Raw genomic sequence first — 21,740 nt, forward strand, 5'->3', positions numbered from 1 at the left:
AAAAGTCAGCCCGGTAGGAATCATAAATAGAATACTAGCTAGAACTATTGAAAAATAAATGAAATTATTTTTCAAAGAGATAATACAAATAATAAAAATGGCAGCAGGTGATTTTTTTTGAAATCTCTAAATCCACTTTCTTTAGATTTAGTCAAAATATGAAACAATATGTCCCATACTTGGCAGTAAACCATCTTTTACAGCATCGGTAAAATGAAATCCCTCTAGCATCTAAATCACAGAGTGCTACGATCACACCCCACACATATATAAATAAAGGAATAAAAGGAAAGAGGTTATGAATCTCTTTCCTTTTTCTTTTTGTTTGTTCATTTGTTTTTTGTTGTTGTTTGGTTTAGTTTGGTTTTTGTTTTTCGAGACAGGGTTTCTCTGTGTTGCAGCTCTGGCTGTCCTGGAACTTGTTAGTATAGACCAGGCTGACCCCGAACTCACAGAGATACATCTGCCTCTGCCTCCCGACTACTGGAACTAAAGACATGCACCACCATGCCCGGCTGAGGACATAAATCACAAAGATTCTTCTGTTACAGTGGATATGTCTTCCCACGTTTCCTGATTTTACTTGTTTATTATTTTAGTACTTCAATAAATCTGTGTCAAGTGAGATCATCTATTTGTAGAGACAGCACACTGAAGCAAGCCTGAAGATACTGGAGGTTGGTTCTCGTGTCCTATGCTTAAACGTTTTTTTCCTTGTATTTAATTTTAAAAAATTTTTTATTAGTTATTTGAACATTTTGTTCAGCATGGTTTGATTATGTTCACCTCCTTTCCTTCCTCTTCCTCCTCCCCCCGCTTTTTACATCTCTGTGACACAGAGAAGATGGAATATATCCTTGGAACTTCTGACGCATCCGCCAACCCCTCTGTACAGACGTTGACTTCCTACGTGGGAAGTAACGTTCGAGACAGAGGTTATAGTGTCAGCTATCTTAGCGAGAGCTTTAGTTACCTGAGCCCACCAAACGCACAGGTGCCTCAAAACAAACCTGCAGTAGCCAGATAAGTGTATCAGATAAACCATGGACCAGAAACCGGAACAAGAACAAGAACAAAAACAAGAACAAGAGCAAAAACAAGAAGAAGAACAAGGCAGCATAGAGGAGGCTCCGGTTCAAAGGAAACAAGAGGAGGATAACCAGGAGGAATCTGAGTATCCCAAGAAAACATCCCTGTTTCTGACAACAGTTCCAACTGCCGTGACGAAGTTTGGAAGTTTCAGAAAAACTAACATGCCCTTCCCTTCACTCCCTTCACAGGGCATGGAGTTATCAGAAGCAAAAAAAGCTCACTTGAAAGGGTCATTCGGCGTGGGCCCTCTAGTTTTCCCTGCTTTACAGCGCTTCAACAACATTGACGCCTTCCTCGCTTTTTACTGTGTAGTGGTCCTAGCTCAAGGTAAGTTAGTGGAGCAGGGTTGCTCCGGTGAGTAAAGTCGTGAGGTGGACAAGGCTGACAAATGGCAGGAAGGAGACGGTCTATGATCAGACACAAATGTAGTCAGTATCAGCTAAGCCGATGCTGTGTTGTTGCCTCAGGTCTTTGGTTGCCTGCTGAGCAGGGTGTACTTCATGCTGTCAATATCATTCTGGCATTCATATACAGAGCTGATGAGAAGATGATGGATATTGAGTTAGTTCATGTTATTTGATGCTCAACTTAAGCTCTGGGTTGAATCTTTGCGGGATTAAAATAGTTGAAAACAGCATTGCTATCATGAGGTGGTTTCAGTTCACAATTTTGAAATACTCTGGCAAAGCAGGTTTCTTTCTGGATTTTATTTTCTCATCTGTAAATTGAGGGATAGTGAGATTTTACTGGGTCCACATCCCAGGAAGAAATCCAAAGGCGTTTTTACCCACATTCTGTCTTCTTCCTCTTACCTCTTCCTCCTTCTTCTCTTCTTCTATTATTTTATTATATGTTATCGTTAATAATTTTTGTTAATAAGTATCTTACTAAGCTCTGTCAGTCCACTTTGGAACTTACTTTTCTTCACAAGGGGTCTGGTTAACATAGAAACTACACTTGCCCACTGTCTTTGACCTAGCTCTCATAACTATCTGTTGCCAGTGAGGTGCTGGGGCGGTAGATATCAAAAGGGTAGCCAGAATCCTCTATAGTTTTCTGGTTTGTTGGTGTTTTTGGAAGGACCAATTTACAGGGTGATTGAAGTTTTTGGAGATAAAGTAGAGAATAGACATTCTATCCACAGCATGAATGTTTCAGCAGCCCTGTGTTTTTTGGGTCTAACCTTGACTACTGCTGGGGCAGCAGACCAGCAGGAGATGAGCAGCTTGTCAGAGCTTTAGAAGTTTTAGGAAGAGTCTGGACTCCTGGATCCCTGCAAACCAAGCAGTGTTTGAGATAGTTGGACAACAGCAGTTATGGATACTGCAGCAATGAGCTGGGATCCAACCTTTGTGCAGATGTGGTCATGAGTTCTAATTTATAACTATTTCTGTTTCCCTCCAAGAAATGTAATACTTTTTATAGCTATTCCTTGTATCAAGTTATTTTTGTTTCATTTAGTATGTGTGTGTGTGTGTGTGTGTGTGTGTGTGTGTTTCAAATCAGGATTTCTCAATACCTATGGAACCTGTCCTGGAACTCCTTCTGTAGATCAGGCTGGCCTCAAACTCACAGAGATCTGCCTGCCTCTTGCCTCCCAAGTGTTGGGATTAAAGATGTGCCACCACCACCCAGTTTTTTTTTTCTTCTTCACATACTGGATGATGGTGGAATCCACATTGTGCTCTCAGTTATTTAATGTTCAGGAACATGAAACAATTTACATTAATATATACGTTTTTTCAAAAAGCTTGAGAAAGCTCAAAAATTTTAAACTTCAATCACAAAATTCAAACGATTGAACAATTCTAGCTTTGAATATATGTATACACATGCTCTTATTTATCTAATGGTCAAGAACATAAAATAGTGACATCCATTGAACGTATACATTGTTTTTGTCCAAAAGGATTCCTAAAAGGTTAAACTTTAATTTGTGTAAATTAAAGTTCTATTTGAATGATGATAAGGGTAACCTGTTTTGTATATTGAAATGTGTTATATTGCCTTTCTTTTGATTTTAGGTTTTGTGTTTGGTCTTGTTGATCTGAGTACTGATTATTTTGAGAAGGAATATTATATGTCAAGTCCAGAGAAATTTGCATTGTCCTTCGCTTATGATTTTACATCTTTATTGTCAGCAATACTTGTAGCATACTATGGAAGCAGATATAACAGGTCAAAATGGGTGGCAGCTGCTGCCTTTTTAGTGGGGCTTGGATCCGTTTTATGTGCTGTTCCATTCATGAAATATGAAATCATACCACAAATAGAAGAAAGCGAAGGTAAGATTTTTCAAATATGCTCTTCATCTTCTCAATCAATGTTTATTTAAATCATTGCTTCGAGGAATTTAGCATAGGTCATGACATATGTCTGTGTATCCTTCCTTGTTTATGTAACCATGCTTACTGACTAATTACATCAGTCTTATTAATTAGCTTTCTGATTTACCTCACAGAAGAGATGACCCTAGAAAAGAATATTGGGGGAAAATTTGTAAAATTATTTATTTTTTACAATGTTATGTGTGTTAAACATCTCTTGAGAAGTCTAGTGGTTCATTTCATCTTCTTGGTAGCACAGGCTCACATAAGTTCAAATATAGGAATAAACCTACACATACAGAAGGGGTAACTTTTCTAGTTATTCTTTCCATTGCAAAAGTTGGATGCTATTCTTTGACTACTCTTTAAATCTGTAATGATAGTGGCTTTGTCATGTTGTTTAATATTGTTTATACTGCAATCACTTTGCTATTCTAGTAAGACCTACTTGAAATGCCTTTGGAATATAATATATTTCTAGCATTATTGTCCCAGATCCTTTCTCAACAGATATAGGCTTTTTAAGTACATGATAATCTGGGTTTTAACAAGGCATGATTAATAAGAGAGATATATCCTTGTGTATGTGTATATAAATGTTTTTCAAGTTTATAATGCATGGCATATTTATCATTTTTATAAAATGTTTGAAGTTTATTTTATAATACCATGAATGAGTAAAATATTTATAAACAAAACAAAATTTTAATTAACCCCATGAATATTTACAAGTGAATTTTAGAAGCGATTTGTAACTACCACTATTAATAGTTTCTTAAAGGCCAGTTATGATTATATCACCTCATGCCACTTGTAAAACATACTTTGTACCAATTATAAAGAACTAATAAATGATGCAATGAATGTTTATCTATTTTTTAAAATCGAAATTGCAAAGACAGTTGGAATCCAGCTTGAATTTTCAAATATAACCTTGTCCCATATCTAGGGACCATCCATAACTATAGCTCTAGGGCATCTGGTACCCTTTTCTGGCCTCTGCTGGCATTGACTTACACACACACACACACACACACACAATTTTAAAAAAAATAAAAATAAATTTTTAAAGGTTAAAGGTTGTTATCAGTGTTGAGAAGAAACTATATCAGCAAAATTGTTTTTCTTCCTAGCGAATGTTATTCATGCCATCTACATTTCACACATTTTGTTTTACTTGGGATTAGGTGCACACTGTTCATCTACCAACATTCATTCCGAATATTTACTGGGTGATTGATAGGAGGGAAGTAGACATAATCTGCCCTTGCAGAAGTGCTCAGTGATTTATTTTGTGTGGATATTTGAGTTACTCTAATATTTAACATACACATAGAGAGAGATAAAGAGAGAGGGGAGAGAGGGAGAGAGAGAGAGAGACAGAGAGAGGAGAACAAAGTCCACATTTATTTGTTTTATTTATTCCTCTTCCCTTATTGCTATGCTTCCTGATTTCCTTTTATGCATTTACCTTTTTGGGTATCCATTATGAGCTACCTGAACCTCTCTGGTATTGTCCATAACTTTCCATTTATATTCTGTTATCTGGTCCATGGTTCCATCTGTAACTACAAAGATGACTACAGTGTTCATTTTCAACCGTGTGCCACAAAACACATGTAGACATCATACTTTACCACATCTTGAAATAGTCAACAAAAAAAAAATCTCCACAAATTCATGAAAATACCACACAGTCAGCTTTGCGTTATAGAATTTTCTATGAAGTGACCATCCACACATCTTTCTCAGCCGATATACTGAGCTGGGCTTTACGGTGACAGCCACGAGTGTTTTCAGCTTACTCAGAATGAAGGTGAAATTCTTTCACAGAGACTAGAGGATAGTGATACCTTCTTTGTCTGATTCTCACAGTTGCTATTTGCCTTCATTTGTACCTTATTTTCTCTCTGTCAACAGCATGGTAAAATCATTCAGACCTCCTCCAGTGAGTGCCCCCAGCCTTCTCTCATAGTCCCTTATCTCCTGCTTGTACACCTTGGGAGTGAGTCATGCACCTGCCCTTTCCCTATGCCTGGCTGCTGCTGAGTCCCACGATGAACCTGCTGCTGCCAAAAGGAAGTGCTACTTTCTTCACAAATGGATCTATTCACCAAGTAGTCTTGAGCCCAGTTTGAAAAGACTTTAGGTTTTCTTACAGGCCCAAGATGCCCTGTGTTGGGTAGGAAACGGTATCATGGAGGAAAATTGCCTTTATTTCTTTACACTGAAATGTTAATTGAACCCACAGTTACATGTTAGTATTCTTCCCATCTTCCCCCTGTTGAAATGCAGGAGGAGTCCTCTAGTGATCATTCTGTGTGCTCCTGTCTCACCCTCTGCTGCATTCCTGATCCCCTCCTCCTGCCCTCTGCAAGGCACTCTTCTCTGTCAGTTCTTACTAACGCCTGAATACGAGCAAGCTCTTTCAGTCCACTTCAAATTTTGAATGCTTTTCTAGTTTTTTAGTGTTAAAATTAAAATAAAATTCTATTATTTCCTCCTTTCCTTTTTCTGTCTTTTTACTCTTCATACATCTTGTCCTCCTAAACCCTCCCATGTTGGTTCTCTCCAATCCTTGACATTTTTATGCTTAGTCACTCTCAAATACAGGGCTTCTTTTTCTTTATTATTGTCACACTGTAATTCGGGAAGGAGAGGGGCATTCTTTTTAATGCATTTAAATTTTTTATATATTAATTTTGTGGGATTTTTTTTTGTTACAGTGCTTTGCATGTATTATGTCTGGATGCACATGTGTGTGTGTGCCTGGTACCTGCTGAGGCTAGAGAGACTTTCAGAACCTGCAACTAATGGTTGTGAGCTACCAGTTAGGTGCTGGAAACAGAATCCAGATTCTCTAGAAGAACCCCCAAAGCTCTGAGTCACTGAGCCACCTCCCTAGTTCCATATTGTTTCTCACTCTTTAAAAATAACAATAGCAGACATGCCTGTGAGTTCTCTATTCAGATACTATTCAATAGTAAGATCAGAAATGTCTCCTCAGGGTATGTGGACTAGTAAGTTCAACTTTCTAGAATAAGTCAAAGGTAAATGGGCTCTGAAGGTGCTTTATGCACAAAAATTATCCAAGATAGTGTCCGCAAATATCCCATCATGGAAGGGAAAGGAGAGTACAAGTTCCTATACATCCTGGAGATTTGTATGTAGTTAGATGCTGTTGAGAGAGGGAGAGTCAGTTCAGCAGCAGAGTTCCTGTCAAGGTGCCCGTGCTTCCACAAACAACCCTGCACCAACTATAAAGTAAGCAATTCTAATGCAACCCCTTAGAGCATTAAGAAAAAAGAGAAACAGAAGAAGGAGGAGAAGGGAGGAAGGAAGGAAGGAAGGAAGGAAGGAAGGAAGGAAGGAAGGAAGAAAGGAAGGAAGGCAAGGAAGGCAAGGAAGAAAGAAAAAAGAAGAAAGAATGGAGATGGGGGTCTAATTGGGAAGAGGAAGCCAACTAGTGGGAATGAGAGACAAACAAAAAGAGAAAAGAGATGAAATTGATCAGAATACATCACATACATGTATTTAAAAGTCATAAATAATCCCATTGCATACATTATGTGTTATTATATTAGAAATGACACGACAGGATGAACATGCTAAGTTAAATCACAATTTAAGAGATATCTTCCTAATTGCCCTTGAGTTATGTCTTATTCCATGGAAACTAAGACAATTAGTTTTTCAATAGTGTGATAGGTTGTAATCTTTACTAGATTTTCTATGATAATTCAAGTGCATGTTTTAAATTTCACCCTAGATGGTCATAATAGATATAGTTTAGTATCACTTTCTTAGCTTTACCAATCTACTTTAAGAATAAACACACAAACCCTATAAGTATGTGAATAAGAAAAGCAAGAAAAAAGGTCCAAAGTTTTCTAAATAAAATGGATGGATGGCCACTTAGTAAATGACAAAATATCTTAAGTTTTTGATTGTTTGTTTTTGTTCTTTGAGACAAGGACTCTCTGTGTATCCCTGGCTGCTTTGGAACTCACTCTGTAGACGAGGTTGGCCTTAAACTAAGAGATCCTCCTGCCTCTGCCTCCTGTATGCTTGGATTAGAGAAAGGCACATACCCCACACCTGGCAATCTAACTTTAAAGCATAATACCTTGTTTTTATGATTCTCTATATACTTAGTTGTCTTATTTCTATAAACAAATGCTGCCACAAATGACTTAAAAGTAGGAGAAATGTGTTTTTAGTTAATGGTTTCAAAGTTCTCCCTCCATTGTTGCAAGCTCCATTGATTCTGAGGCCATGGCCAGGAAGAAAACTTCCCAGTTTTCTCTGCAAAGGAAATCAATTTACTACATGGTAGGAGACAAAAAGAATGAGCTAGGACAAGACATTCCTCTCAGTAACTAGGTGGTGTCTTCCTCTTACAGTTCTTGAAACCTCTCCAAATAATATCCACAGGTAATTAAGAATGTGGTACAGGAGATTTTAAGGAGGTAATTCATATACAAACCATAAGAGTATGTATTTTAGAAGCTCATAGGTCTGAAGTAGGAAATTATTTAATAAAAGTCATGATCATATTTTAATTTAAAGGTTGCTAAAGAAAGGACCAGAGAACTAAAGTCAGATGGTGCACTTTGACAGTTCAGATCAACTAGAGCATTGCAAGTTCTTTTATTCTGGAGCCAAAAAGAACAGAATGCAAAGTACAGAAAATTGAGTACACGTTGAGGAATGTTTAATTTTGCAAAGATGCGTCGCACAGATGCATTGCATTTGCTTAACTATGTAAAGATGTGCTGTATTTATTTAATTATGTAAAGATATATTGCTGTATTGCTATTTTTACCTTGACTGTCTAAGGCACCTGCTAGGTCTAACAAAAAGAGAAGAAATTTTAGCTCAGGGAAAGGAAAAAGAAGAAGAAGACAGGGAAACATGAGGGGTCGGCCAGACATGGAGGTAGTGGGAAAGTAGGACATACAAAAATGAGTGGTTTTGCCCCGAGGCAGAAGTAGATGTCTAGAAACGGGTTAAGTGAAGGGAGCTAGTGAAATAAACCTAAGCTAAGGCTGAGCATTCATAACTGGTAGTCTCTGTGTCTTTATCTAGGAGCTTATTGGTGGCCAACTACCTCTGTCTGTGTAAATGTGTATGTTTATAAGCCTATCTGTGTACATGCACTCCTGTGGATACATCTGTATGTGTAAATGTGTATGTATATAAGCATATCTGTGTACATACAATCCTGTGCGTTTAAGTAATTGCAGCTTCCTCCATAAGATGTGTGTCTTTTCCAGTATTTCTGCACATTTTCTTTTATTGTGCAATTTCTATTTAAAATATGATTATTAAATGAGTGCATGACTATACTCATTGTAAGGATATTGAACAAACTGAAAAAAGTGTGGCGACGTTAACAATTGATAATTACTTGTACATTTGATTTTGAATTCAGCTCGGTAAAATATAATTCTTACCTTTCAAAAGAGTTGTGCATAGATGAAGAACACAGGGCAATTCCAAATTGTCTGGAAAACTTGGCACCGCAGAGATCAGAAACCCTCTATTTCTTCATCCTCGGGCAGTGTCTCCAGGGAATTGCAGGGATGCCTATTTACATCCTTGGTGTGATCTTCCTTTTTGACCACTCTGCCACACACTCAGCTGGTATCTATTTAGGTAAGTGTGGATTTCTCTAATATGTGTTAACCATTTTGACTATTCATTTGGTTTCTGTATGTTTTAACTGACGCCAAGGCACTGTTGCTACTGTGATGACATCGTAATAACTACTGAATACTTGTTGGCTTAACTTCATAATCACATTGATCTATCTAATTCTGAAATTTGCAACATTGAACAAATAATCTAATGTCACTGGATATATTTAGAGGAGTAGAACATAGATGTGAATGAATCTCTTTCCCTATGAGAGAGAGAGTGAGAAAGGGAAAGAAAAAGTTGGCTGAATGCAGTGTCATCTCTTTTACATACATGTTAAACTAAGTCTTACATTAAGCAAACATTGGATATCCCAAAATAATCTATCCTCTTTTACTGTAATAAAGTCTGGTCCTGGTAGACACAATGAAGATGTACTTTCACAGAGATATCTAAAAATCATTTCCAAAAATCTAAAATTATTTTTGCACTTACTTTGAAGGCATATGAAGAGTAAATATTATGGAGTATGCCTGTCCCCTCCAGCTCCAGGGGGACTGAGGCTTGAGAATTATGAGTTCAAAGCCCATCTAGACTGTAGAGCAAGCACCAGGCCAGTCACATTTGTATAACAAGACTATGTTATACTAACAACAGTAGCAGCAAGAAACAAGCAATAACTTGCACTGAAAAAATAGAACTTACACAAAGGCTAAGAAAATTTCTTCAGTAGACTATAACAAATAATATACCTATCTGTATACACCTTTGCAAGAAATTCTTGTACCTTATTAGCATTGGTTAAGACTGAAAATACCCATTTTAGTTCTGATAAGCAAAAATTAAGATACATATCAGTACAATATATAGAGAGGCTTAGTATATTACCACCTCCTGCTACCCTGGAATCTTAGGTGAATATTGCAAAGGTAATTAGGAAAATGCATTATCTTACTTTAGTAACATATTAAAGGAAATATACTTTATTACATTCATATCAAATATAAATATTTATATAAATAAGATAGAGCTAAGTTCATAATTAAATTATTGAGTATCTAATACTTGATTAGATAAGAAGTTGTGCCATCCAGTTGTACTTTCAGACTGTACTCTATATGACTCTCTGACATTGTCCTAGGAGTGATAAACATTCACAATCAACCACTGAGTAAAGCAGATGACTGTTTTGATAAGAATAGGTGTCATGCAAGCAAAGTTAAGTTCCAAGAGTGCAAAGTGACTGTTCTCAAATAAGCAGTGATTGTGGCACAGGACTAGCATCTTCTTTAAGACTAGTATCAACTCTTACAAAAATTTCTAACCAGCTTCCTACCCTATTAATGTGGGATTTTTAGAATCAATTCCAGAAATTATTTACAATTTTCTCTCTCCCTCTTTCATCTCCTCCAACTTTTTCTTCCCCTCTTTTCCTCTTTCCCCTCTCTCAAGTAGGAGAGAATAGAATGAAAAACTTTCAGATGCCACACATAGTTCAGTTTTTTTTTTTTTTGTCACCAAGTTAAGATGTGAAACTGAAGCTGTTTGGTGTTGTGTTCATTTTTAAGGTATTGGTGAAGCTGTGCAAATACTGGGATACGGTCTGGGTTTCATAGTGGGATCACCAAATATTAAACCTCCAAAGAATCAAGGTTTGAACAGATTGTAAGTCATACTATTTACTTTTCTATTTTGTGTATATCCAATAGAATACTTGAATAGATACCATGGCTCATAAATAATATATATTTATTTAGTAATATTGTTATAACAATGCATAAGTTGAATGTGGTGTGTACATATATGTAAACATAAATACATTTATAGTGTGCATTTATATTTTTATTTTTTGAAATATAACTAAAATCATTATTTAAAAGATCGATAACTTTTTATTTTGTTGATAAAAGCATACAATATTCATTCGATATAGTACCATAGTTATAATTATTTGCATGATTTATAGAAGTTTCCACCTTGCTTAGACTTTTTAAACATAATATTATAATGATATTCTTCCTCCATGTCATACTTCTCTCAGATCCTCTCTACCTCCTTAGTCACCTAATATTGTGAACTCTCTCTCTCTCTCTCTCTCTCTCTCTCTCTCTCTCTCTCTCTCTCTCTCTCTCTCTCTCGTACATTCAACAAAACAAAAACAAAATATGAAAAAGAAACAACACCCACAAAAATAAAAATCAAAAAAGAAAACAAGCAAAACACCAGTAAGACAAAAAAAATGAAAAGATTAGTAATAGTGGATTCACTAATTTCTGTAGATCTTATCCCTAAATATTTGAAAAACCATACAAACAAAAACCTTGAATAAACTTTGAAAATTATTCTAGGTGGTCTCAGCATTGATTAAAGACTAGGGATGTCTATACCTCATGCTTACTCTGTGAAAGAGAAATTTAGCAAATCCCAGCACAGGGTCTTTCATATTCTGTCTCTGCCTTGCCGGATGCTAAACTCTGAGATTAGCAAAAGATCACAGAAGTATCAAATACACTTAACACAGGGACCTGAAGGAAGGGATTTCAGATGATATGTGACTCTAAGGGTCAGGTGCCATGTACAAAAGAAGCTGCCCCAGAGGTCCAGGTATAAGGTTTAAAGGGGCAGGATAAAGAAGGAAGATTTGGTTTTCCAGGGGCACAGCTGTTGATGGAGATAATTTTGAATCGGTACAAACGGAAACTTCTGCCACCCGAGGAGTGTCACTGAAAAGGAAGGTGGGAAAGTTAGTCTCTGAGAAGATCAAAAAGCAAACCACACAACTGAACATTAGCCACTGACACTTGCAAACAAAAGCCAAAAACTAATAGTGGGAAATTAGAAATGAATGCAAATTAACAGAAAGTTCTCTCCCTTACCACTAATTATGATTTGAATTTTAAATGTCCCTAATTTAAGCTTTCCAATTTGTCTTTATTCAAGGATGAGTCTCGCGTCTCTATTGCAGCAGATCAATTGGTGGGCTGGTTTCATTAGTGCTACTCTGCTTGCGTGGGTCGCCTTCTTCCCATTACTATGTTTTCCATCGAATTTACCTGGTGAGTATAAAAACATAATTACTCTCTTAGAGTAATTCATGCCCTCAGCTCCCATTCTCAAAGCATAGATAAATTACATTTCCTTATAAATATGACTCTCCTGCAGGTATCACTCTGTGATAAACAGTATCATAGTGTTGTAGTTCTGGTCTTTTTTTTTAACCCAGTCAAGCAATATGGCATCTAAATATTACATTCATACACTACAAATTCACTAGTGTATACTTGTGTCACTCATTATTTTCTTTTAATAATAGTCTTTTTGTTTAAAGTGCATAAATGCCTTTTATTTACTTTTTTAAAAATATTTATACAATATTCTGTCGGCATATATCCCTGCAGGCCAGAAGAGGGCACCAGATCTCATTACAGATGGTTGTGAGCCACCACGTGGTTGCTGGGAATTGAACTCAGGACCTTTGGAAGAGCAGGCAATGCTCTTAACCACTGAGCCATCTCGCCAGCCCCCATAAATGCCTTTTAAAAATGAACTACACCGACCGACTCTATTTACCTAGTGTTTTAGTCAGGATTCTCTAAAGTAACAGAGTTTATGGAATGAATCTCTCTCTACATACAGAAAGGGGGTTTATTAGAATGACTTACAGTCTGTGGGCCAATTAATCCAACAAGGACTGTCTGTAAACGGAAGGTCCAAGAATCCTTTAGTTTTTCCGCCCAGAAGGATGTGAAGTCTTAGCAGGTCTTTACTATATATTCAAATCCTGAAGAAGCGCATTCGAATGCAGTGAAGGAATGAACTTCTTAGTGATGGCAAGAACATGCAGGCAAAGAGCAAAAGTGACTTAAGGGAAGTCTGAGCTTTTAGTTAAAAAAAAAATAGGAATGGAAATTACAATATTCCTAGACATTTGGGATGCAGCTGGAACAACTCTGAAAAGGAAAGCTCATCACTCTCAGAACACATGCCCCAAACTTAGAGTCACTTCTTTAAAAGATGCAAATAACAATAAACATTTGAAAAATGTTCAACATCCTTTTCCATTGGGGAAATGCAAATTAAGCCTGCATTGAAATTCTGCCTTGACTCGGTTAGAATAACTGTCATCAGGAGAATAAAGGCTAGTGAGGATTGGGGGCCAGAAAAACCATTACTCCCTACTGGTGGGAATATGAAGTTGTACAGGTACTCTGAAGGTTCCTCGAAAGAAAAATAAATATTCTGAAATAAGGGGCTGGTGAGATGTCTTTGCAGTTAGGAATGCATACCACTCCTGTAGAGGACCTGAATTTGGTCTCAACTGTCTGTACCTCTGGGCTTTAAAAGCAATTGCTTTTGTGCATACACACACGTACACACAGACACATGCCTCCCCACATACATCTACACATAACTAAAAATCTTTTTCAAAAATTTAAATAAATCTACCATATGACCTAGTCATACCACTCTTTGTTATGTTTACGTGAAGGACTCTATCAAAGAAATAGCTCTGTATCTTTACTCATTGCCTCACTATTTTACAATAGCTAGAAAATCAAACCAATCTAGGTGTTCATAAACAGTATAATGGGCGAAAAAAATGTAGTACCTATATGTTGGGAGCACAAAGGTCCTTACATCCACAGATCTCCAGAGAAACTAGGAATGTTAAGCACATAGGATTGCCCCGTCAAAGTAAAGGACATATAATCCATTCTTGCATCCAGAAAGCTGGGGATTGGAGGCTATTAACATCCTAGTGATCCGTGTTATCTGTTTGGCCAGGCCACTTTACCAGAATGGATAGTAATCTAAATGACCCTTACATTACCTGTATAGTCAGGCAATCTCTCAAACTCTTACAATCAGAGCTTGAGATACCTAAATAGTCTAAATGACCTTTATATGTAAGACATGAAGGGAGAAAAGGGGCTGTATAAGAAGAAAAGATAGTGAGTAAGGACATTTCAAGACAGAAAAAGTGTAATGATATGTGTATGGGAATGAAAATGTTATAGTTATGTTTATTACTACTATTAAATTATTACTATGTATTAGTACAAAAATTTCTTACTTGCTAGTGTCCTTTATTACCACAAAATATGCTGTGATATATACAAAGGTGTTTTTTTTTTTTTGAGGAGGTGTTTTAGGGCTGGATCATCAAATCTTAATAATTTATTGAATGTGACTATCAAATTCTACATGAAATTAAGAATCAGTTAATTCATCTATAGGAAGCACCCTTTCAGCAGTTAAGAGAAATACATAATGATCAACTGCACAGTTGGACAGTGCAGATGTGAGAAATTTTCATTATCAAATAATTGTCTTTGCAAAGAACTACTGTAGATTAATTTGCATTCTAAATTATACATTGGTTTTAATCTGTTTTAAAATAACGCACTTGCCTTTCCATGACAAACTGGGGTTATTATATGTCTTCTTACTTGCTTCAACATAAGATTGCTTCACTTGTGACCTATAGGTGCAAAGAAGATAAAACTTCGAAAAGAAAAAGAACCTTCCACTGTTGACAAGAACCTTAAATACAAGAAATTTGGACCTCGTTTGAAGGATTTGCTTCATGCTCTTCAGGTAAAGTATAATACTTCTGTTAATAAGCCAGTTAAGTTGGGCTGTTTAATTTTCATATAGAGTTAAGAAAATGGCAAAGTGTTTAATAAATTTGTATGAAAGTTTTGGAGTCTCTTAATTAAATTGCTCATTTCCATTGTGATGGAAAGAAATAACCCTTTATTATTTAGCATTCCTAGAAATTTGCCATTTGCCAGAGACTGCTGGTGCCCAACTGTGATTTTGATTTATTTTTCATTATTTTTAAAATATTTTTTGTGTTTATATTTTCTGGAGAGGTAGATATGATATTTAACAAGATAACATAAATTTGAAGAAGTTGTGTCTATACATATTCCTTCCCAACACACAAAATCACAATATTGAGTACAAAATCTTTTCTTTTTATTGATACCATAGTAGCAGATACCAGGGCAAAGAGAAAGCCCTTTCCAATAATCTAGTCCTACTTTGAATGTTTATTCTTCTACTTAAAACTTACTTTATGGCATATAAATTGCACGGTTGTAATTGTCACATATAGTTCTTATTCATTTTTAGTGAATTTTTCACTCTGGATATAACTGCAAAAGTCTTCAAAATGCCATCATCTAATTTTTCCTATCTTACTTTACAGTTGTATCAGTATCTTCCCAATTTTCAGCTATTTTTTCTTTAGAGGGTATAGTATTTCATTACTCATTGACCTACTCAAAACAACCTATTCCTTTTTAAAAATATTTTTACTTTGAAATTAAAATATAATAAGACTTCCTCTTTCTCCTTCCTTCCTTCTTCCATTCTCATGTACTCCCCTGTCCATGCTCTCTCTTAACTATAAAGAAAGAACTACAGGCAATTAAGAAACATTGAGAGCAAGAGAAATAGCTTTCACCAGGGAAGAGACCCCAATTCCCTTGAAAGCATTTGTTAGCTGTTTGTGCTTCCTTTTTTTTTAATTTTTATTTATTTATTTATTTTAAATTAATTAATTTATTTAATTATTAAAGATTTCTGCCTCTTCCCCACCACCACCTCCCATTCCCCCCCTCCCCCAATCAAGTCTTCCTCCCTCCTCAGCCCAAAGAGCAAGCAGGTTTCTCTGCCCTGTGGGAGGTCCAAGGACCACGCACCTCCATCCAGGTCTAGTAAGGTGAGCATCCAAACTACCTGGGCTCCCACAAAGCCATTACGTGCAATAGGATCAAGAACCCATTGCCATTGTTCTTCAGTTCTCAGTAGTCCTCATTGTCCGTTATGTTCAGCGAGACCGGTTTTGTCCCATGCTTTTTGAGACCCAGGCCAGCTGGCCTTGGTGAGTTCCCGATAGAACATCCCCATTGCCTCAGTGTGTGGGTGCACCCCTCGCGGTCCTGAGTTCCTTGCTCGTGCTCTCTCTCCTTCTGCTCCTCCTTTGGATCATAAGACGTCAGTCCAGTGCTCCAATGTTGGTCTCTGTCTCTGTCTTCTTTCATCGCCTGATGAAGGTTAATATTCAGGAGGATGCTTATATGTTTTTCTTTGGGATCACCTTCTTATTTAGCTTCTCTAGAATCACGAATTATAGTCTCAATGTCCTTTATTTATGGCTAGAAAACAAATATGTGCTTCCTTTTTAAAGGAATCTCAGTACAGCTCCCTAGGCAGTTTGTTATTTGTGTTGTTTGCTTTCTTTAAATTTAGTTTTTTCTTTGTTTATTCTAGTCTTCTATTACACACAGATAAGGAAAAGGCTTTTTTTCCATTTAGCAGGCTAACTACTGATTCTCTGACTGGTCTCCTTTACAGAAAAGAAATGTTTTGACCTCATGAAATCCCACATGTCCATTGTTTACATTATTTCCCCAGTCACTAAGATCATATTTAGAAATTCCTTTACTTATCATTAACTGTATTCCGAACTGTAATAGGAGGAGAGGGCCGCATCTCGCTGCCCAGCTAGCTTAACCCCCCAAACAACCACACAGAAATAGTATTAATTAAATTTCTGCCTGGCTCATTATTCTAGCCTCTTATTGGCTAATTCCCACATCTTGATGAACCCATTTCTGTTAAATCTGTGTATCACCACGTGACTGTGCCTTACCGACAAGATTCTAATCTATGTCTCTCTCAGGCCAGAGATTCATGGCGTCTACCTCACTTCCCTTCTTCCCAGCATTCTGTTCTGTCTTCCCCACCTACCTGAGTTCCGCCCTATCAACTAGGCCAAGGCAGTTTTTCTTTTTTTTTTCTTTCTTTATTTATTTATTTATTTATTTTTGGATTTTTCGAGACAGGGTTTCTCTGTAGCTTTTTGGTTCCTGTCCTGGAACTAGCTCTTGTAGACCAGGCTGGCCTCGAACTCACAGAGATTCGTCTGCCTCTGCCTCCAGAGTGCTGGGATTAAAGGTGTGCACCACCACCGCCCAGCGGCAGTTTCTTTAATAACTAATGAAACCAATACAAATACAAAAGAACCTCCTACACCACCCAACTTTATCCTCTACTTGTTTCAGAGTTTAAAGTCTAATACTGGGTTCTCTTATCCATTTAGAACTGATTTTCTGTGCAGGGTGAGAGACAGGGATCAAGTCTGATTCTAGTCCTGATGTATGTCTAGTTTTGAAGCATCGTTTATCTGGAAGAGGCTTCTTTATCAAAACTCAGATGGCTGTAGTTGCATGGAGTTATGTCTGGATCTTATAATCTATTTATTAAGTAGTCTATTTTTGTGTCAGTACCATGTTCCTTTATTATTATGGTTCTTTAGTCTAACTTGAAATTATGGACTGTGATACCTCTACCAGTATTCTTATTGTTCATGATGGTTTTGACTCTCCTTGGTCTTGTTTTGTATTCACTTGAAATATAAGTATTTTAGTTTTACTAAAGAAGTGAGAAATAATTTTTTTATTTTTAGATTAGATTGACTTTGTAGAGGTAGATATGCATTGGTTAAATTTTTTCAAAGATAAGTGGATATGCTATATAAGGTAAGATTCATTTTCACTTAGCTCTTATTCTCAAAGTTCTACTTGTTATTAAATCATGAATTCTTTGTAGTAATTCATTATATTTCAACAAGACTTTCACTTTATTATAAAGTTGCATTGTACTGCTCAGTCTACTCTCAAACATTTAAGACTTCTCCAGCCGTTTCAAGTTCTGGAGTTTCTGGTAGGCAGAACCATACCTAGCCTACTTAGTTCTATGTAAATACTGTGTGCACATATTTTAACAATATCAGGAGCTGAACTGCAACACAACATTGTTAAAGGTTAAGCTAAAACTGTTAACAATACTTTGCGAACTTTAAAAATGAGCATGTGAACATCCATATATAGAAGAACCTGTCTCTTCAGAATATACTTTTTGATTCTTTATCAAAAATCAGCAGGCTATAGATGACTGATCATTTTGGATAGGCTTCATAGTTTTACCCTGGGCTCACTGGGCTCTGTGTCTTCCTTTCTGTCTTTGTCATGCTGATTTGTCTACTGTGGATCTGTAGGATGTATTGACATCAGGTATACTGACAGCTCCAGCTTTGCTGTGTTAGATTAATTCAACATACTGAGCCTTTTTTTTTCTACCTTATGAATTCCAACATTGTTTTCAACTGTTCTGAAATAGCATCACTAGTGTTGTGGTTGAGGTTGCATGGAATATATAGCTTACTTATCCATTTGCCAATCTTCTTTCTATTATGATCAAGTATGATCTTTTCATTTGTCAAATCTACTTCAATTTCTTTCATCACTGATTTACAATTTCCATTATAGAAGGGCTTCATTTACAAGGTTCATTTATGGACATTTTTGACAGTTATTTTGATTGTGAATGCTTCCATTTCTTTCTCAGAAAGCTGATTTGAGTATTTAAATGCTATTTGACTTTATAGTTTGGTTTTGTTTTGCTGCAAATTCCTGTACCAAAGTATCAGTTTTAGTATTGTTTTAGTATTGACTTCAGGTTTTTCTGTACATGAAAACATATACTGTTTAAACAGATTTGACCCTGTGCCTTGCTACTTGCATACATTTTATCTAAATCTAAAATTGGATTATAGACTAAAACATAATCACAAAATTATAAATAACTCAGAAACTCATTCAACATCTATACATAAAAATTTCATGAAGAAAATTGTACTTAACATATCTGTATTGATAAACACTTGAGTAAATTGACAGATGTGTAATGCTCATTCATAAAGTAGCTATGGCCATGTAGGGAATAACTTAGTCAACTAATCTATAAATTCAATACAGTGATAATCATAGGGCATGGGTTTTTATTTTAAATAATAACAATTTTTTCTAAACTTTATATGGCAAAATATAGGTACAAATATAGGTAAAACAAACAAAATTGATCTAGTAACAGTAAGACATACTAAAAGACCAGAGTAGCAAGAACAGTATATGTATAGACTAGTGTATTTCACAATTTCTTTTCTTTTTTTCTTTTCTTTCCTTTTTTTGTGAAAAAACAAAGAAAAGAAATATGGATAGTACCTGAAGAATGACACCTGAAGTCATTTGCACTACACATGTATGGGCACACATTTGCATCTGAACATGAATCTGAACATGAATTAACATCTGCATACATGCAAATACACAAAACCTGTGTTTCTTCATATAATTTAGAGTTCACTCAGTGTGTGTGTGTGTGTGTGTGTGTGTGTGTGTGTGTGTGTGCGTGTATGTGTGTGTGTGATACTGGGTAGTTGAAGATGACATATGTATTTGATCCTGATGTGTCTGCCTAGAGAACTATATAGTTTTGCTTGGATAATTACTTGCATTTAGTTGAGACTATAGAGAACCAGTCCTGCAGATGAATGACTACCATGTGATGTTATGGAATCATTGTTAGTATGATCTGTTCTGTTTCAGTGTCTGGTGAAGAGCCCTCTGCTTATGTGTCATGCAATGTGCAAAGCCACGGAGTCCCTGGCTTATATTGGAGCTGCAGAATTCTTGCCCAAATATTTAGAAAATCAGTTTTTGTTAATGCCCTCACTTGCCACTCTGCTCACAGGTAGATATTTCTTCTTACTGAGAAGATTTCAAATTTTTCATGATGTGTAAATTTGTGTGTTGTACATACATAAGGAATGTGTCATGTAAGCAAAAGACACGGTGTGTAGTGTACTTGAATGTGATTTGCTAAAGAACATTCCAATGCTACCTCCATATTTTTAATACATAAAACTTCACTGTTCTGTTTATATTGCTCACTATTTTCCTGCCTCCCATCCACATACCTGATGATGTTCTCTCCCCTCCCCTTTAGGAAACCAGTCTTCTCACGTCACAGTGTGTTCTTCCTTTCTGTGCTTCTATCTGTTTTTGCTTGTGTATCTGTACTCAAAGTTTTTTTTTTAAAAAAAAAGTTAATGTGATTTCCCACTAATTATTCTATTTCTTTTACCAGAAATTGTGTATTTCAGATTAACATTGATTTGAACTTAATGCATTGTAATTATTCTGTGGTACTCTTTTTTACTTCACTGCCAAACGATGCCACTCTTTATATACATGCAATTGTATATCCATTATTATATTAAGAGATACAATATTAGATTTGTCTTAATTGGATCTCCATATCTTCTTCCATTAGTTACTGGATCGAGGGTTTATGATGACAATTATGGTAGTCATCAATCTGATTATAGGGGAAGGCCAGTTCAGGCACCCTCTCCACTATTGCTCAAACTCTTACCTTGTGGATTCCTGGGAATTTCCCTAGCACCAGGTTTGTCCCTAACCCCATAATGACTCCCTCTTTACTTTTATATGCTGGCCTTCATGATATGTTGATTTCTTCTGCTAGTGTGGCTTGTAATAATTGATTGCTCATGTAATGTTGAATTGTTCACAGAAGTACTCTAAAATAAAACTCTATAACAAAATATCTTAAAGCTTCTTCGTTTCTGAATAGAGTTTAGAGACAGAGATTACCACCTAAGAAAAGAGTAGTGTTTCTGTAATCCTTGAAAGAGTGGAAAAACTCAGGCACCTCAAGCAGAAGTGTAGGCACCATAAATTGTGGCACACCAATGCAATGGTGACTCCTCCTGGATTGATGGCACTGGTATAAATTGTAGACACACTGTTGATAGTAACTCTTCTATTGGAAAGTGATTCTTGTCTTCCTTGCTGCATTTGTTTTGCAGGGTCTATGGACTGACTGTAGGTGTGTTATAGTGAAGGTTAACAATTAGAATCATAGCTTGTACTATGTAATACTCCATTGCCAGAGATACCTGTCTCATGCAGCCACATTCAGTCACCCTGCTGCAGCATTGACTGCTATAGAATATAGATGTAAATGTGGTCTCTCCTAATATTGTTTTCCTCTCTATTGCTACAATGTGGATATTTGCCCTGGAACTAATGTCAGCCTTTCCTATCTGTCTGGGTGAACAGGTGGGGTTGTATTCTTCCCCTATTTTATTAAGTAGATATGCCCCATTAGAGTTCAAGCGAGACTGGCTTGTGACTTCAATAAAATTAATTCTTCAGAAAATATAGGTCAGGGGCATAGTGCCAGTCCATTGTACACTGGTTTATTGGATTGATCCTCAGTTCTTGTGGGATGGAGAAGAAAGGGAGAAGTACTTTTGAACACAATAAAACTATATTAGTAAAGAAGGAAATTGAAAGGCTGGAGCTGTCACTCAGTGGTGAAGCACTTGCCTAGGATACATGAAAACCACCAGCATTTAAAAAATTAAAAGGGAAGGAAGAATGAATTGAATCATAAAAATACATATTAAAAGAAGGAAGGATGAAAACATGAAAAAAATAAACAGAAGAGAGGGAAACTCAACTAAAATGAAGATAAAAGTAAGAAACATAACAAGAAATGAAATTGCAATGCGAAAATGAAAATAGATGGAGGAAAAAAATGAAATCATCTTCCTGAGTAAGATCCCTCTGGGTCTTCTCTAGTCGAAATTCTTTATGAATAGGGTGAGAATGGTAGGTTGTATTTTCAGATTGATGTAATTCTTCTCTGCTCCAACCAAAGTAGTGGGAACAGAAACACTCTGTGCTCAATATTTGCCAAAGTCAGGGCATTCTGACAGACCAGGAGTGTGTACTCTCTAAA

At 36.3% G+C, this 21,740-nt stretch overlaps 1 protein-coding gene across 1 annotated transcript in view; it reads left to right on the plus strand.

The window, feature by feature from the left end:
* Nucleotides 1–844: 844 nt before the first annotated feature.
* LOC130869263 (solute carrier organic anion transporter family member 6A1-like) overlaps nucleotides 845–21,740 on the plus strand; it is a 60,221-nt gene continuing 39,325 nt past the window's right edge. Inside the window, exons 1-8 of the mRNA XM_057761268.1 lie at nucleotides 845–994; nucleotides 1,281–1,419; nucleotides 3,117–3,377; nucleotides 8,886–9,077; nucleotides 10,628–10,724; nucleotides 12,000–12,115; nucleotides 14,548–14,657; nucleotides 19,520–19,664. Of these exons, the coding sequence (XP_057617251.1) occupies nucleotides 845–994; nucleotides 1,281–1,419; nucleotides 3,117–3,377; nucleotides 8,886–9,077; nucleotides 10,628–10,724; nucleotides 12,000–12,115; nucleotides 14,548–14,657; nucleotides 19,520–19,664 (1,210 nt within the window). The remainder of the gene's footprint in view (nucleotides 995–1,280; nucleotides 1,420–3,116; nucleotides 3,378–8,885; nucleotides 9,078–10,627; nucleotides 10,725–11,999; nucleotides 12,116–14,547; nucleotides 14,658–19,519; nucleotides 19,665–21,740) is intronic.

This window comes from Chionomys nivalis, chromosome 2 (genome assembly GCF_950005125.1).
Source record: "Chionomys nivalis chromosome 2, mChiNiv1.1, whole genome shotgun sequence".
NCBI classification, from domain to species: Eukaryota; Metazoa; Chordata; class Mammalia; order Rodentia; family Cricetidae; genus Chionomys; species Chionomys nivalis.